Source organism: Bos indicus x Bos taurus, chromosome 5, assembly GCF_003369695.1.
Source record: "Bos indicus x Bos taurus breed Angus x Brahman F1 hybrid chromosome 5, Bos_hybrid_MaternalHap_v2.0, whole genome shotgun sequence".
NCBI lineage: Eukaryota > Metazoa > Chordata > Mammalia > Artiodactyla > Bovidae > Bos > Bos indicus x Bos taurus.
The window spans coordinates 8009083-8027942 of NC_040080.1; the positions used below are offsets into that span (position 1 = coordinate 8009083).

At 41.1% G+C, this 18860-nt stretch overlaps 1 protein-coding gene across 1 annotated transcript in view; it reads left to right on the plus strand.

The window, feature by feature from the left end:
- The window catches only part of SLC25A17 (solute carrier family 25 member 17), a 42994-nt gene extending 30537 nt beyond the window's left edge, over positions 1 to 12457 (plus strand). The window contains exons 5-9 of the mRNA XM_027540704.1: positions 3884 to 4000; positions 4961 to 5106; positions 5195 to 5290; positions 7450 to 7532; positions 11409 to 12457. Of these exons, the coding sequence (XP_027396505.1) occupies positions 3884 to 4000; positions 4961 to 5106; positions 5195 to 5290; positions 7450 to 7532; positions 11409 to 11556 (590 nt within the window). The 3' untranslated portion in view covers positions 11557 to 12457. The remainder of the gene's footprint in view (positions 1 to 3883; positions 4001 to 4960; positions 5107 to 5194; positions 5291 to 7449; positions 7533 to 11408) is intronic.
- Positions 12458 to 18860: the final 6403 nt, after the last annotated feature.

Below are 18860 nucleotides of genomic sequence, written 5' to 3' on the forward strand. Positions count from 1 at the left end.
CTCAGGTAAAAAAAACACCTACTGGCTGGTTTTATATGTTTCCACTTGCTTTAAGAAGGTAGATTTAATACCAATAAGAATAAAACTTCTAACTGCTCTTGGAAAGAATAGACTTTTTGGGGTGATAGTGAATTCCTGTCTTTTGAGGTTTTCAAAAATAAAGTGAAAGTGAAGTTGCTCAGTCGTGTCCAACCCTTTGCGACCCCATGGACTACAGCCTGCCCATGGGATTTTCCAGGCAACAATACTGGAGTGGGCTGCTATTTTCTTCTCCAGGGGATCTTCCCAACCCAGGGATCAAACCCAGGTCTCCCGCATTGTAGGCAGATGCTTTTACCATCTGAGCCACCAGGGAAGTCCCAAAAATAAAGTGAATAATCACCAATCCACTTGGTGATTGCATTAGGTCCATGGGGAACGTGTGACTGTGTCTAGAGATATTTTTGGTTGTCACAGCCAGAGGATGCTCCTGGCATCCAGTGGCTGGCGGGCCAGAGACACTGCTCCATACCCTACACATCTGCACCCCTGCCGCCCAGACGTGAACAGTGGCACAGTTGAGAGACCCTTGGTTAAATGATTTGTATAGTCCTTAATGATTCTGAGATTCTTTGATGATAGGTCCTCTCTTTTTCTGAAGGTAGGGAATTCCTTGGAAATTACTGTTAGGAGTTTTAACTTCTCCTCGTAACATGTTTTTATATCTTAATGCCTACGAATTTTTGTTTGTTTGTTTGGCTGCACTGCGGGGCTTGTGGTATCTTAGTTCCCTGACCAGGATGAACCCCTGCCCCCTCAGTGGAAGCGCCGAATCCTAACCACTGGACCCAGGGAATTCCCCAGTGCCTGCACATTTTTACAATGAGAACAGCTTTTTTCTCTTCCTTCTGTGAGCCCAGTCATTGTATTACCATCACTGTAGGAATGAGTTACATCATCTCCCAGGAGAACTATGCACAAGTGCTATTGTTACTCCGGCTGTGCTAGAAACTTAGATTTGTTACTATTTATTGTATTTTCACAGGAAAAAACCCATGTAGCTTAATACCCTGGAGAAGAATTTGAGCCCAGAACCTGACAGATAACATAAATGAAGATACTTGCCATTTTTATGAAATTGGAATTTTTGTCAATAACTCTTTTTGAGTGCCAATGGTATTATCATTGTTGCAACAGTTGAAATTAATTTCCTGCCTTTATGCCTTAAATCTGGTAAGGCAGGCTTGTTCCTGCAGTGTATCAAGTCGCCTTCCTTTGTAGGGAGCCAAACTCTTAGATTGGTGACCTTGATCTGCTATTTTCTTGTCTCAGCGGTCATTGCACATGTTCCCCAGAAGAGCACCCAATTAATGTTCTCTGTTTTTGTTTTCTGTCCTTAACTCAGGAGACTCACTGCTAATAAAACTTCGTTTTCAAGATTTCAGAAGTAAATAGCTGTGTTCCAATTATTCCCTGAATCAGTGAATGATTTTAGTATGTTCAGTAGCTGTTCTTCATCTCTCATTTTTGATTGTGTTTTCCAGTAAATTATTTTTTATGAACAAAGAAAGAAAATAGAATCACTTGAATTGGAAAGAGAACAGTCTCCTGTTCTTAAGTAGGTAAAGTATTGGTATTCTCATCTTAGAGCTGAAATAACGGCCATGACTTGGAACTGGTGAAATTTCCTACACATAAATAAGCAGACAGCTTTCTTTATTCTGCAGCCATACCCATTTTACCTTAGTAAGAGTTGAAATCGCTCATCATATTCTTTTGCAGCTGGTTTTTCCTCCACAGAGAAATGTCCTTTGCTTGCTTATATAGGGTACAAGTTTTTGTCTTGGATCCTCAAGTGTTTTCTCAGAATTCATAAAATGAAAGTGGTTAAAAAGTAACCTTTCCATCTATTTGGCTTAGAGTATGAACAAAGATCTTCTCAGATAAAAAGCTTTGAAGTACAGAATGTTCTTACGAGGACTTTGTATTCTCTTCTGTAAATGATATGATGCATTTTTGTACTTGACATTGTCCTTAGAATCCTCTCAGTCTTTCAGCTCATGTGGGTAACAGGATAATGTAAGCAGATTCCTGAATAATGGCTAAATCTTCATTTAGCTGCATTTCCTCTGACCTGTTCTGTGTGTGCCTACCTCTCGAGTAGAACATGAAGGGAATTTTTATTTCCAAAGAATTTCTTTAATGGGTGACCTATTTCGTTTGTTTAGAAAGGTGTTTGCACTACAGTACCCGCGGAAGCTTGTGATCTCTGGTTCTGAGCTTGCCTGTCTTCGTCTAAAACAAAAGCAGCAGACTGCTCAATAGTACTTTCCACTCTGATTTTTCGGACTGTTGGTTTTTTTGTTAAGTGATGTGTACATTATATTGAATAGGAATACATTATAAAGTCTGGGCAGATGAGTGTGTATTGATACTCTTATCTTGGCCTCTTGGGCACTGGTGCTTTTTTAAAATGAGACTTGCAAGAATCTTAGTTACGACTTTTTCAGATTATGACCAGTATCTTGACAATGTATGAAGATTTTGAGTCATAACTAAAGATGACTCCTTGGTGTTATATGGAAAATTCTAACAAATACAACTCATAAAACGATAATGCCTTTTGAGAAATATGTTCTCATAATGTTCCCGAGAGAGAGGTGCCAAAATGTCTTGCATTCCACTAATGAAAATTCAGGATTCGGATTTCCTGGCATTTTCACCAAGTTTATTAACTTTGGTGTTATCTGTATAGTATGTTTGAAATTCCTTAAATCAAAACATCCTTAATCTTGCTCTGTTGCTGTGGTGGTTGTTTGTTTTTTGATTGCACCATGGGGCTTGCGTGATCTTAGTTCCCAGACTAGGGACTGAACCCGTGCCGCCTGCAGTGGAAGCACCAAGTCCTAACCCTGGATCTCAGGGAATTCCCAATCCTGTTTGTAAAAGATTTCTCTTCTTTACGATTGTGCCTCTCACTTCTGAGCGTGGCCCGATAGCTTGGTAAATGGTTGTTGGCTGAGTTTGTTCATTAGTTTACTTGTTAAACGTTTATTTAACACACATTTATAAAGTATATACTGTGCGTCAGGCATTTTTATTACAAGTCTGTCTGGTATTTTTCTCTAATCATTTCAGGACTGATGAGGAATGTCTTAATATCTCAAGATGGTGCTAAAATTGGGATCGTGTGTTTTCAAAACAGAAGCACCTGGCTCGTTGTATTGTTCCACTCTGAGGCCACCTTGGGTGGCCAAGATCCCCATCCTTAAGCTTGTAAGAATCACGATGCTTGTGAAGCTGTTGCAGGTGTTTTTGTGATGGTTCATAACGACTGCTTGCTGCCTGCCTGTCCTAATTCCCCGAGTGATGAGGAACTCTTCTGTGAGCCTCTAGTCCCTGTCGAAGTCCTTTCAAATGTCACACTTTCTCCCACCTGTCTTTTATGGTACTGGATCCGTACTCACTTAAAACCATGTGAGCTACTTACGTGAGAGTTGGAAGGTGTGTGTTTTATGTGATATTGTCATGGACTTATTTAGCATGTGATCAAGAAATCAGTTCCCCCATCTGAAAGCTGTTTTTAAAAACTGTGTTTAAAACTATATCAAAATTGCTACTTTGGATGCTGCATAAGTTGACAGATTGCCTCTTAGTGTACAAAGGAGGAAACTCTGCACTCTCCTCCCGTGGCGAGGCGCTGCTGCCGGCCAGCCCGCTCTTGGCAAGGCTTCTGAATTGCTTCTAACAGTGGTGGCTTGTGTTGTACCTTGGCACAAAGGGACACCTCACCTCAGGTCTCCTAGTAGGTCAGCATAAAAATAACTGGAACAGGGACGTGTTTAGCTTTAACATAAAGGTTACATTTTGCTTTCCCTTTGTCTCGCCCCCTTTCTCTTTACAGGGGTGGTGAATGTGCTGCTCACAACTCCACTCTGGGTGGTAAACACCAGACTGAAGCTGCAAGGGGCAAAATTTAGGAATGAAGACATTGTACCGACCAACTACAGTGGTATCATTGGTGAGTGTCTTTTGGATGTGTTCCTTTTTAAAGGTTCTCTTTTCTCTTTGTATCTGGAATTTATCAGCATGATAAGGACAGCCTCAAATCTCAATGTCCAACAGTAAGCATTTGTTTAGCTCCTGTGTCTGTGGATTGGCAAGGATTTGATTCATCTAATATGACTCCAGCCTAGGATTCTCAGCTCCATGTGTCTCTCTTCCATTTCCTGGGACCAGCCTCAGGATGTTCTTCTCTTGGTGATAGCAAAAGCACAGGAAGACATGCCTGATCATACAAGCATATTTCAAGCCCCCGTTTGCATCTTGTCTATTACCATCGTCTTGGCCAACACACTCCCAATGGCCAAGCCTCAAGACAAGGGATAGAGAAATATACCGGTGGAGTATAGCCCATAGAGCGAAGGTGGGAAGGGATGAATATTTCTGAAGAATAATTTGCTACTTTTTCTCCCCCAGTGTTGTCTTTGAATAAAGATACAAAATTAGTGTCTGATATCTTTGAGATTCTACTTTTTAATAGTATCACACTGCCAGTTTCTTCTTTCCCATCTTTCCCTCTTTATAATGAGGACAGTGATTTTCTTAAAAGGCAGTCCTATAAAATGAACTCTGGAGAACTGTCTTATCTTTTTCTGTACTGGCCTTCACTGTGAAACCCACAGGCTGTCGTTCCCCATTCTGTCTGTGTAATACAGAGAGCTCAGAGGTGGAGATGATCAGTACTGAGGAAAACTTGACCTGCTAACCCCAGATTTGTCAGGAAGGGTTGCCAACAATTGAAGTTAGTCTCTCAATAACTCAGTGACTGTCAGTATCTGATGATTCTCCAGAAGCAGTTAACGGATTAACTTGTCATTGCCAGAAGGAAATCTTGATAGAATCAGTCTGGCCTGTGTTCTGGGCACGTTGTCTTTCTAGTTAGGGGATTGTCCTCAAAGGTCCTTGATTTCTCGCTTAGATGCTTTTCACCAGATCATCCGGGATGAAGGGATCCTGGCTTTATGGAACGGCACCTTTCCCTCCCTGCTGCTGGTCTTTAATCCTGCCATCCAGTTCATGTTCTATGAAGGCTTAAAACGGCAGCTTTTAAAGAAACGAACGAAGGTAAGCCCTGATCTTGAAAGCTGCAAACAGCCCCTGACCCCTTCTCACTGTGTGGACTGATGCAGTTCGTTCTTTCTTTGCCTTGCAGCTTTCTTCCCTGGATGTGTTCCTCATTGGTGCAATTGCCAAAGCAGTCGCCACCACGGTCACCTATCCTATGCAGACAGTACAATCAATTCTGAGGGTGAGTGCTAGGCTTCTCCTGCATTTAGACAGACAACATTCTAAAATAATGTGGTTTCTTTGTTTGAAGCAGTGTTAATAAAGCCGTGAAGTGCTCCAGAGCATTTCTCAGCCAATTTCCCGTTGTTTGATATTTTGCTAACTAGTCAGGCTGTCAGTTGGTTTTCTCTTTGGTTTGGAACAAAGTTTACACTTTGAATTTCTTTGGTCACCTGCTGTCTTAGAAAATCCAAGTATGGAGGAAGTTCTTTAAAGACCTCAGGAACATAATAAGCTTGCTTCCTTCACATTCAGGTTGATTGGCCTGGTGCATAGGGTAGATTTCCCTTTACAGAATCAGAGATTCATTCAGAAGGAATGAATGATGTAGCTTTCCTGAAGTATTTTCAAATTTCTAGTTTCTCATTCATTCAATTATTTATTCTTTGAAATATTTTTTTAAGTACCCATTCTACGAGCAACTGGGGTGCACGTGGTGAATAAAAGCCATAGTCCCTGCCCTTGGGAGTTAACCGAGGAGAGAGCGAACAAGTAAATCAGCATAAATAAGTAACTGCAGGTTGAGGAAGGAGCTATCAAGGAAGTAAGCCACATTCTGTGATTTAGTGGAGAGGGCCACAGTGGGGGTCTTCTAAGATGGCACGATTGGGGTGGGTCCTCTGAGGAGCCCTGTGTAAATCAAGACTTAAAGGAAGGTAAGGACCCAGCCATGCAAAGAGCAGAAGAAAGAGCTTTCCAGGTAGAGGGAACATGGTGTACTAAGAGCTTGATGAATCCTAGCAACTGAAAGGGAGGCCACTGGCTGGAGGTGGCTCAAAAGGAGATCAGAAAAGAAGCAGGATGGCTATGAGTGATGACTGGATTTTATTCTCACTGCAATAGGAAACCGTTGCAAGGCTTTAGACAAGAATAATGTGATCTCATTTATAATTTGAGAAGACTACTATGACTATTCAGGATAAGAGAAAAGGGAGTTTCAGGTTAGGAGGCTATTTTGGTCACATGTGTATGAGATGCGATGGTGGAAAGGGAGGGATTCAAGTTGTGTTTGGGAGAAAAAATTCAAAGGACTTAAACCGATGAGTAAAATGGAGGCGTTAATGAAAGTATTTTAGTTTGAAAAGATTATTCCCTTCTGTTAAAAGTATTTTTACCAATGGACTATTTTTCAATTGGTACTTAATATAAAGAATTTCAGTTGCAGTCAAATAAATGTATTTTGACATTTTTATAATAGAAACATAACATGCAGAGCTTGGACTACAGAGATTCTAACTGATTAATGTTTGTCATAACTTCTTAAAAGACTGGAAGCCATTCCATCAGTATCTAAATCTTCATCCTGGGCGTGATTTTTTCTTTTGAGGTAGAATTTTCTCCATGATTCTCTGTAAAAATGAAAACTCTCATGCTTGCTTCACTGGAAAAAAATTCTTATTTTCACTTATTTCATTGAAATATTTCATTTGTTTCATTGAAAAAATAGGCTTAATGAAATCTAAATCTAAAAAAGCCACCAGGGGCTTCCTTAGTGGTTCAGATGGTAAAGAATCTGCCTGCAGTATAGGAGATCCAGGTTCGATCCCTGGGTCGGGAAGATTCCCCTGGAGAAGGGAATGGCAACCCGCTCCAGTATTCTTGCCTGGAGAATTCCATGGACAGAGGAGCCTGGCGGGCTACAGTCCACCAGGTTGCAAAAGAGTCGGAGGACACGACTGAGCGACTAACACTTTCACTTTCACATATTAAAAGGGTATTTTTATTACCATGTGCTGTAAGATGTTACTCCAACATAAGTGGAAATTAAGATTAAAAAAAAGTGATAACAGGGCTTCCCTGGTAGCACAGTGGTAAAGAGTCCACCTGCCAAACGCAGGAGACTCGGGTTTGATTCCCCTGGGAAGGTCCTGCATGCCGTGGAGCAGTTAAGCCTGTGCGCCACAACTGTTGAGCCTGTGCTCGGCAACAAGAGGAGCCGCCGCAGTGAGAAGCCCAGCGACTGTAACCAGAGGGTAGCCCCGCTCAGTGGAACTAGAGAGCAGCCCGCGCCCAGTGACAGAGACGCAGCACAGCAAAAAAAGAAACAATAAATAAGTAAAAATTTTTAAAAAAGAAAGCGGTAACAGATGGTAATTATTTGTCTTGTTCCTTCTTCCTTAGTTTGGACGTCACAGACTCAACCCAGAAAACAGAACACTGGGGAGTCTTCGGAACATTCTCTATCTCCTTCACCAGCGAGTAAGGTGAGCTTTGTAGATGTTTCACATTCTGTCCTCTCTTTTAACAGCTGTCTCTGCCAAGAAGTGGTTGGATTTGCTTATCTTGTATTTTTGCCTTGGCAGCGGCATCCTGAAAACTTCTCCCTTGCCTGCTGTGCTCAGACATTTCTCATTTAGGAGCTTAGTGACACATGAGAGCATTTAGGGAAATTGTGGAAAAGTTCATGTCCTTGGTTCTTCGTTAGTTAGAAATATTCAGGACTTTTTTAGAAAGGGAATCCTCCAGTGAAATCCTGCCATTTGCAACAACATGGATGAACCTTGAGTGTTTTGTTAAGTGAAATAAGTCAGGCCGAGAAAGACAGATGCTTTGTGCTTTCACTCAATGTGGAATCTGCAGACAGACAAACTCATCAGTGCTGAGAACAGATGGGTAGCTTCCAAAGAGGAAGAGGGTTTGAGGGTTTGAGGGCAAAGTGGGTGAAAGGAGTCAGCTGTATGGTAGCAGCTGATTATGGGACCTGTGGTGGTGATCACTGTGCGGTGTATAGAGAGGTCAAGTATAATGCTGTACACCTGAACCGTGGCATTTCCCTATAGCCCAGTTGGTAAAGAATCCGCCTGCAATGCAGGAGACCCCGGTTCAATTCCTGGGTCGGAAAGATCTGCTGGAGAAGGGATAGACTACCTACTCTAGTATTCTTGGGCTTTCCTTATGGCTCAGCTGGTAAAGAATTCACCTGCAATGCAGGAGACCTGGATTCGACCCCTGGGTTGGGAAGATCCCCTGGAGAAGGGAAGGGCTACCCACTCCACTGTTCTGGCCTGGAGAATTCCATGGACTGTTTAGTGCATGGGGTCGCACAGAGTCGTGCATGACTGAGTGACTTTCACACCTGAAACAAAGGAGAGCCCTCCTGTAATCTAATCTAGAGACTGCTCTGCTGAGTAGTGCTCCATTGATCACGTATCCCAAAACCCCTTGTTAGAAATAAGCAGGTGTCAGAGAGCCGCAGTCATCATGGGAAAGGGAAGGAGGGTAGGCAGAGGAACAACAGCTGTAATCTCAGTTACGACAACAGTGATGATGATGGCGAGGGGAGTTAGCGTTTTTGAGCTATTATGTGGCAGACACTAAGCCAGATGCTCTACTTGGGTAATCTCACTTAATCCTCACAACAGCCCTTTGAGGCAGGTACTGTCGTCATCTCCCCATTTCTTTTAAAGGGGAAATCAAATAGGTCAGCACCTTTGAGGCAGAAGCTATTATAACTTTATTAGTGTTCCTAGAGGTAAGATATTTTAAACTAAGTTTATTATAAAAATAGAATATGCTTGGGATAAAAAATCAAAGATAAAGAATTGGTGTAAAGCTGAAAAAACAAAAATGCTGATCATACCAAGTGTTGGCAAGAATGAGGCAACTAGAACTTTCCTATGCTGGTGGGAATTAAGAATGGCACAAGCATTTTGGAATGCAGTGTGGCATCTTCTTATAAAGTTAAACATACACCTCCTATAGACCCAGCCATTCCCTTTCAAGGTGTTTACCCAAGACAAATGAAACATGTCTACACAAAGACCTGTGCATAAATGTTAGTAACAGCTTTATTTGTTAGAGCCCAAAACTGGAAACATCCCAAATGTCCATCATTGAATGAGTAGGTACAAGTTCTGATATACCTGTACAGTGGGATACTGTTCAGAAAGGAAAAAGAAATAATTATTGATACACGCAAAAATGTAGGTGGATCTCAGAATAGTTCCGCTGAGTAAAAGAAATCAGACAGAAAAGAATTCATATTGTATGATTCCACTTTCATGAATCCACCTGCCAGTGCAGGAGACGGAAGAGATGTGGGTCCAATCCCTGGGTTAGGAAGATCCCTTGGGGAAGGAAATGGCAACCCACTCCAGTATTCTTGCCTGGGAGCTTCATGGACAGAGGAGCCTGGTGAGCTACAGTCCATAGGGTCGCAAAAGAATTGGACACGACTGTGCACACACACACGCTCATCACTCAGACTTAGAAAATGATCTACAGTGACGGCAAAGGAACGTGAGGACAGCGTCCTCCTGGGGATGACGGATGGTGGGTACGTTCATGACCTTGAACGTGGTGATGGTTCACGGATGTACCCACCAGTCAAAACTCGTCAAACTGAAATCATTTAAACTTCAATAAAGTTATAAATACATGCATATCTACACTGTTTTCTGTCTCTTTTCCAGGAGATAGTCACTATTAAAAAGTATATGTATTTCCAAAATACTGTATAAAAAACATATATTTTCCACTCCATTTCCAGCCCCCTCTCCTCTCTGGAGAATAGTAGGTGGTGCTGGAAATTCCCAGCTTCTGATCTTTGCTTGGTCTGTCTGGTGACCAGCCCCACCCAGGAGTCCAGCACGGATCACCTCATTAGAACAGAAGACACTGCTGCCACCCAGGACTTAAGGGATTTAGGAGCTCTGTGTCAGGAACTAGGATCAAAGACCAATTGTTAGAATAAAGAAATGTTCCTAGTGTTCTTTTCACTTAGGAAATTATAAGCAAGAGCTCCTAAAACTCTGTGCCAGGAACTGAGGACAGGGACTAATAGATTTTTTTTTTTTTCTGTTATCTCCTAGCAGACCTCACCTTGAGAAATACCAAGGTGGAGTTTCTTGGGTTTCTTGGGGGAACATAAGTTAGCCAGTGAACGAGACATTCATGAGTCAAAGCTTTTCATTTCTATTTATCACATGATTCACTCCAAATAATAGGTTTTCACACATAGCAAGTATGTAAAATGTAGAATAGCTCCTGAATGGAGCACTTGACTTTTAATATCTCAGTCTGCATGCGTGCTACATAGAGCCCTGGAGTTGCTGATGAACTAGCAGATGAGATTAATTCACTCTCAATAATTAGCTCTGGAGACATCATTTACTCAGCTTCTGTTTCTAGCTGAAGCATTCTTCTCTGTTGTTGGAGCAGTCGTTCTAAAGGGCTGGTGTCCAGGCGGGCCTTGTTATCCTCATCACCTGGGAGCTTATTAGCAATGCAGATTCTTGAGTCCCATCCCAGGCTTAATGCTTCGGAATCTCCGTGGATAGGACCCAGCAATCTGTGGTTCACCGAGCCTTCCCAGTGATTGTGACATACACTAAATTTGAGAACCACGGAGTTAAAGGGTCAAATGTACAGAAAGACTCGGTATTGGAGAGATTTTCATTCCTGTCACTTTCTCTAGTTCTGTTCAGGCTGCGATGATCTAAACCAATTGGCAGCTCTCCTACCATTTAGGGACTGTTGCTGCTGCTGCTGCTAAGTCACTTCAGTCGTGTCCGACTCTGTGAGACCCCGTAAGCCCAGAGACGGAAGCCCACCAGGCTCCCCCGTCTCTGGGGTTCTCCAGGCAAGAACACTGGAGTGGGTTGCCATTTCCTTTTCCAGCGCATGAAAGTGAAAAGTGAAAGTGAAGTTGCTCAGTTGTGTCCGACTCTAGCGACCCCATGGACTGCAGCCTACCAGGCTCCTGCGTCCATGGGATTTTCCAGGCAAGAGTACTGGAGTGGGACTGTTAGGTTGAAATAACTTTGTTGAGAGAGCCTTAAAAAGTCAAGATCTAAAAGTTCTTTGTTAATCTTAGATGTTGGCATTAAAATGGTTTTAGGATTTTAGGATCTGTACCCTGTCTGTGAGAACCTATCATCATTCCGCTGATTAATCATGGCTTTGAAGAAATAATCAACTTTTGTCAATTCCCAAGCACCTTCAAAGATAAAGTACTTAAGTAACAGAAGTCTGTTAATATCTAAAACTTTGATTGCTTCTTTTGATCCTAAGAAGAAGCCTTTGCAAAGTAGTATGTTTCTTTGAAAACCTTTTGTTTTTTCCTCATCCCTTCCTTTCAGGCGTTTTGGAATTGCGGGACTCTACAAAGGCCTTGAAGCCAAGCTGCTGCAGACAGTCCTGACTGCTGCTCTCATGTTCCTCGTTTACGAGAAACTGATGGCTGCCACCTTCATGGTCATGGGGCTGAAGAGCACGCGCAAGCACTGAGGCACCTCTCAGCCCCCGGCGCTCAGAAGTGCTCCAGACGGGGGGCGTGCGTGATTCCACTGTACTTGCCCCTTCCTCTGAGAAGTCTACCCTCATTGGCTTGAGATACATCCAGGGTTGTAGCCAGCTTGACTCATTACCAACTTAACTCTTTTGATGGTTGGTTGAGTTTTGTGGAGGAGGTTGGACCAATGGCCATATGAAAAGAACACATGATCGAAAACCTAAAAATGAAACTTGATGGGGATTTATTGATTTTCCTGAAGGGAATGGACTATTGCTCTCATGTATAATCTTCTCCAGTTAAAGTCTTTTTGAAATTTACCAGCTATTCTCTTTCCCTGAACCACCCCCCGGCTCCAGGTTCTACAGCCGATTTGCTACCATGTAATTCTCTTGGTATTCTCCTCCTATATACTTTTGCACGTCTCCATCTTGGTATTTTCCTCACTAAAAATGTTATGACTATGCCACAGGCATGCCTATTATTCTTGAGCTTTTTTTCTCCTGATTCAGGAAAGATATCTTCTTTAGTGTGTGAGCTATTTATTTTGTGGGGGAAATGAAAATGATTAATTCCAAATGATTCTCTTATAAACTGTAAGCATCACTTATTCTTTCGTATCTGACATAATTAAAAAATATTTATTTTGAATCAACCTTTTCACTACAGAATTTGAGGTTTTGTGTTCATCCATATGGGCCCCAGTAAATTGTAAGCACAAAAGCGATTCTTCAAATTTGCCCTTTAGAGTATTACATTGGGTTTACAACCAGCTGGTAAAAATCACAGAAAAGGGAAAGGGAGCAGATACCTTGTTTAGGCTCTGGAATACTGTCTTCTTTTGTAAACTCATGGTAGAGGCTGTATATTTTGAGAATAAACTTCTGGTTAAGGTTATTTCTGTTTGAAAATGTTGCTTAGAGTCCTGCTACTCAAAGTGTGGATCCCAAACAGTAGCATCAACATCACCTTGGGAGCTTGTTGGACATGCCATCCCAGACTTTCTGAATCATCTTCTGTGTTTTAACAAGATACTCACGTGATCTGTACTCATCAAAGTTCAAGAGAACTTAGAGCTCCTGACTCCACCGAAGATGCAGTTGGTTTCAATTATGGAAACCAAACATCGATATCGAAGGAAAGGTAGACTAATGTATTATATTAGAGCATCCTGTGAAAAGACCAGAAGTTCTGTCATCATTTACGTTCACCTCACAGCACATGTTCAGGTTGGTAGGACTTTCATTATGTGGTCAACAATGAATTTTGACGTCTCAAGGCACTCAAGAAGCAAACCCTCTTGACATGAGTAGAACAGCAGCTTTTTTAGACCTTATTTTAGCCCCTATATCAAAATGACAGGTTTTTCATTTATAAGTCTTATTCAGTCAATTAAAGTAATAATGAAGTGTCTGTGTCTATTCTATACTAGTATTTAAGTTCAATTTTGAGAGTGGAAATTTATTTTCTCTCATCCTGGTGGTAATTTCAAAATACATGATTATTAGACTAGTAATAATCAAAAGATCATTGTGTTGTTCTAGAAAACAAAACCTAAGAGGAACTCGTAATCAGAGAACTAGACTGAACACTTCTCTAAAAGCTAGAGAATTGGCCCCACTAACTGCTTTTTATTTTATTTATATATTTTATTTTTTAAAGTGTGTGTGTGTGTGAATGTGTCAAGGCTTGAGTGGGGACTTGGGAGAAGAATGACCATAAAGATGCCATGTGTACTTTTGTTATTCTTTTAATTTTTAATTTTGATGTTCACTTTGGAACTTGAATTTTGAGCTCAGGGTATTATGAATTGTTGGTATGTTAAAATAATTCCCAAGTCAGGATATATAGTTATATTGGATGTTTATGATGTGGGAATGTATCTGATGCTTCTTTTTTATCTGATTTTATGAGGAAACAATTTCACTTTGAGGTTTATGTTCCCTGTGGAAGCTAAGCTCACTATGAGTTAATAACTCACCCAGTTTTATAACCTTTGATTGTTAATAAGTTGCTTGAGAAAACTAAGGAGCTGAATTCTATAGTAGGGGAAGGGAAGACTTTCTTTCTGATTCTTTATGCAGTTTCTCTAGAAAATGAGGATTAAGAACCTTAGAGATTATGTTAGAAAATTTCATCTGTAAGCATTTAATCTGTGCTTTAAAGTGGACATTAAATGTCCTTTCTTGTCTATTTTACTGTTAAGTTTGAAACACAAAAATAGGATTTACCATCAGAACATAAGCAGTTGGAGTTAGAATCTTGGGTTTTATTCTCAGCTCTGCCACTAACAAGTTATGTCATCTTGTGTTTCGGCTTTTTTATAAGTGGAGGCAATAATACGATCGATCCATCTCAGAGGGTATTTGAGAGCTCATAATGTCAGCTAAATCCCTTTATGATCGTGGGAGAAGGAAGATCTGAGTGAAACTTGTAACAAGCCCAGATTTATATGGCAATTTCCCTTCTTAAAGCTTATACACTTTCTCATTTTATAATCCCAATACCTCTGTGAAATAGGGGGCAAGTAACCATATTCCCATTTAATTAATAAGGAAATTGAGACAGCTATCAAATGACTTGGCTGGTTGGAGCCAGGACTAGAGTTGGGTTTCCTGCAGTCTAGTGTAATGATTACAAGAATGGGTTCTGGAGGTAGACCCAAGTTCAACTCTGGTCTTGCTCTCTGCCAGCTGTGGGAACAAGGCAATTGCCAAATGGGTATAAAACTCCGTTTTCTCAACTATGAAATGGAGATGATGATAAACCTACCTCATAGGGTGATTGTGAAGATTGAATGAGATCATATATATAAATTTCCTAGCACAAGGCTTGCCATATAGGAAGAGCTAGATAAAAGTGACGACTATTACTACAGTATTATTATTGATGAAGGATATGACTGAATAGATGCAATTGTAGTTCAGTGGAAAGCACTCTGGGTTTTGAGTCAGATCTAGGTTCAGACTTTCATTCTATCACTTAAAAGCATTGTGGTGTGGAGTCACAGATGTAGAGGATGGACTTGCCATGGGGAACAAGGGTAGGGATGGATTGGGAGATTGGGGCTGATATGTACATACACTGTATATAAAATAGATGGCTAATTGGGACCTACTGTATAGCACAGGAAACTACTCAATACTCTGTAACTACCTATATAGGAATAGAAACTAAAAAAGTGTGGATATGTGTATGTGTGTAGCTGATTTACTTTGCTATATAGCAGAAACTGGCATGGAACTGTGAATCAGCTATACTCCAATGAAGTTTAATTTTTTAAAAAAAGCATTATAGCCACAGACAAGTCATTTCCTCTCCTTTCTTAGTCTTTATGTGTTTATCTGTCCAATAGAAATGATTACCAGGCAAGGCTATTTTATATATGTGTGTGTGTGTGTGTGTGTGTAATTTTTTAATTTTTAGAACCAGCCTTGCAAGGTAATCACTTCTGTTGGCTGGGTGAGGATGTATGTGTATATGTGTGTGTGCGCTTAGTCGCCCAGTCATGTCCAACTCTTTGTGACCCCATGGGCTGTAGCCCTCCAGACTCTTCTGTCCATGGGCATTCTCCAGGCAAGAATACTGGAATAGGTTGCCATGCCCTCCTTCAGGGCATGCCCTCCTTCCCAACCCAGGTCTCCCTCACTCCAGGCAGATTCTTTACCAACTGAGCCACCAGGGAATCCCATATATATGTATATATGCATCTGGCAGAGTATATGACCTATAAATATGCTTAATAAATGCCAAGGTTTTCCACTCAGATGTAATTGACATATAACATTTTATTAGTTTCAGATGTACAATGGAGTGATTGCATATAGGTATATATCGCAAAATGATCACCACAGTAAGTCGTAAACATCTACCACCAAAACATGCACCAGATAAATGCTGTTTAAACCAAGAAAGCCAACTATATTTTACTTTGAGACAGTATTTCGTCTTCCCATTTGTTTTATTAGTGGACATTTCTTTTCTGGAAGGCTTTTGTGTACCTCATCAAAAGTGAAGCCAAACCCAGTAATTTTATGTTTTAACCACTACAAGAGTCCCTTGGACAGCAAGGATATCATCCAGTCAACTCTAAAGGAAATCAACCCTGAATATTCATTGGCTCCAGTACTTCGGCCATATGATGTGAAGAGTCAACTCATTGAAAAGAGCCAACTCATCTTTCCCTAATACTGGGAAAGATTGAGGGCAGGAGGAGAAGTGGGTGACAGAGGATGAGATGGTTAGATGGTATCACCAAGTCAATGGACATGAGTTTGAGCAAACTCCGGGAGATAGTGAAGGACAGGGAAGCCTAACATGCTGCAGTCCATGGGGTTGCAAAGTGTCAGACACGACTGAGTGAATAAACTGATTGACTGACTAGACGGTAAAGAATATGCCTTCAGTGCAGGGGATCCAGGTTCAATCCCTGGGTCGCAAAGATCCCCTGGAGAAGGAAATGGCAACCCACTCCAGTATTCTTGCCTGGAGAATTCCATGGACAGAGGAGACTGGTGGGCTACAGTCCAGGAGGTTGCAAAGAGTTGGACACAACTGAGTGACTAACACTTTTCTTTAAGTGACTGAACAATAATCCAACATTCAGATGAAGGCACCCAAATGTTTATCAGTTCATCAGTAAAATATGAACTGCTTCAGTAGCACTGAGTCACTGGCTGAGCTACTGTCTCATCTTCGCTCTCTAGAAAAGCTAAAGAATTCTGACTTCATGGCACCAAATGCCACATGTCTCTGGAGAGCCCTGCTTCTGGGCTGATGAATTACTTACCTAGCAGTGTTGACTGTCACCAGAATACCAAAGATATACAAAGGCTTGCTTGTAGAATATTTTTATATGCAGGAAATGCAACTGATGTGACCGCACAGGATTTTTACTATAGAAATGATTGGACCTTGGGTTAGGCTTTCTTTATGGGGCATACTGGTAGCCCCTGAAAATTATGTTCCTTGAGACACAACACGGTAAGAAAATAACTTACCATGGACTGCATGAGAAAAGAGAAGATAGAAAATAACTATAAAGACAGAGTGGAGAGGAAATTAGGAGACGGATATGAGGGTCAGGGGGAGGTGGGGACAAGGCACCAGTGCCTAGCATAGCACTCAAGGAAACATGCTCAAAAAATGCTCATAGACTAGGCAGTGAACTGTGGAACCCACCAAATGAGATCCAGTCTGGGGAAGGGGAAGGAAAACTTGGTTTGGAACTAACCGTGAGAATGGGTAATGGAATTTCTGTGTGTAGAGTGCCTGGTAAATGCCAGGCACAATGAACTTACATATATCTTGATACCTTTGTAATAACTCTAAATACATGAGATTGATTCCCATTAACAGATAAGATAGTTAAGGTTTCAAGGGTAATTTATCAGTGGTCACTCAATGACTGAGGGTCAGGATTTAAAATTTAGGCTGACTCCAGAACTTTCTACCTTGCCACACCACATTCTTCAGATGTCCCTAAAAGTAAGCCTTCTGAGCCAATGTGTGCATTCCCTTTTCAAACTTAGAGGAACATATGATTGAAGATGTGTAACTCTTTCTGTAATGAACTGTGTGAACCTCTATATGGTGCTACAAGGCTCAAGGGAAGCCTCTGGCCTCTGAATCCAAGGGTGGCTCCATAAATCCAAGTCTTTCTCCTATTCTTGGTGGAGATAAGGAATCAGCTCTTCCTGGAAGCCTTTCTGGAATTTTGTGTTCTCCTACCCACCCACCTCCAAAGACTTTTGTGCACCTGTACTATTTTGTATGGGCTTCCCTGGTGGCTCAGCGGTAAAGAATCTGCTTGTCAATGCAGGGGTCACAGGTTCAAACCCTGGTTCGGGAAGACCCCACATGCCGTGGAGCCACTAAGCCTGTGCACCACAACTATAGAGCCTGTTCTCTAGAGCCTGGGAGCCCCAACTAGTGAATGCCACGTGCCTAGAGCCCGTGCTCCACAAGAGAAACCACTGCAATGAGAAGCCCACGCATCACAGCTAGGAAGTAGCTCCCACTAGCTGCAGCTGGAGAAGACCCGTGCACAGCAGCGAAGACCCAGCACAGCCATAAATAAATCTTTTTTAAAAAAATCGAGGAAGTCCTTTCTATTTCTCTTTTAATTTACAGCTAGTTTATAGGTATGACATTTACAGATTTTTTTCTAATGCATTCATTCTCACTTTATTCTCTCTATTGAAAGGATTAATTACTTTTGTACTGTACAGGTGGAGAAGTGAGACACAAATCTGGGTCATGTCGCATAGCAAAGGATTGGGAGTCAAAAACAGGAGTTCCGGCCCCCTGGTAGTCTATCCAGTAAGCTTTCACTGGCTTGTACTGCTTGGAGGTTTAAAGTTTTTCTTTTAGTTTTGGAGATTTTTTTGGTTATAAAAAATAACACACAGTCATTAAAATTTTTCAGAAGATACAGAAAAGAAGAATGAAGTGAGTAAAGATATATTCCTGTATGCCTGTGTTTATATATATCTTCGTATATTCTTACTGCCCAGAAATCACTGCTAATATTTCACTATATCTATTTTCAGACTTGTTTAAATACACAAATTCACAGATATATTTAGGTAGGATTTTTAAAATGAGATCAAACTATGCCTAACTTTGTAACTTTTTGATCTCAAATATAACTTGCTGTCAATAAATATGTCGTAGTTTGTTATGTAGAATTGCATTGTATGAATGTACCCTTATCTAGTTAGACTCCTATTGATGATCGGGCTTCTGGGTTGTTTCCAATTTTTTGCTATTATGAATAATATGATAAAATCCTTTATATATGATTCCCTTTATATTTTTTGATTACTTCTTTAAGAAAAAATTTCCAGGAATCCAGTTCCTGGGTTAAAAAGGTATGCCTCTTGCAAATTATATTATTAAATTAAAACTTCATCCTGTCTATTCTTCTTATGTTCATTGTCAAGCATTTTCTGGGACTTCCCTGGTGGTCCAGTGGCTAGGATTCCATGCTCCCAGCACAGGGGTCCCGGGTTCGAGCCCTGATCAGGGAACTAGATCCCACATACCAAAACATGCCACAGCTAAAGCTCTCACATGCCACAGCTAAAAATCGCACACGCTGCAACCAAGACCCAGCACAGCCAAATAAATAAATATTTTTTAAAAATAAAATTCTCCCTTCCTTAAAAAGAAAAAGAAACTTCTTTTCTTCACCTCTACTTTGACAAACAGCAGGAGAAATTCCATTCTGGGTGTGACAGGGAAGAAAAGTTGTATGCCAGGGGCTAAGCTTTATATGCTTTTTCATTTAATTCTTGTA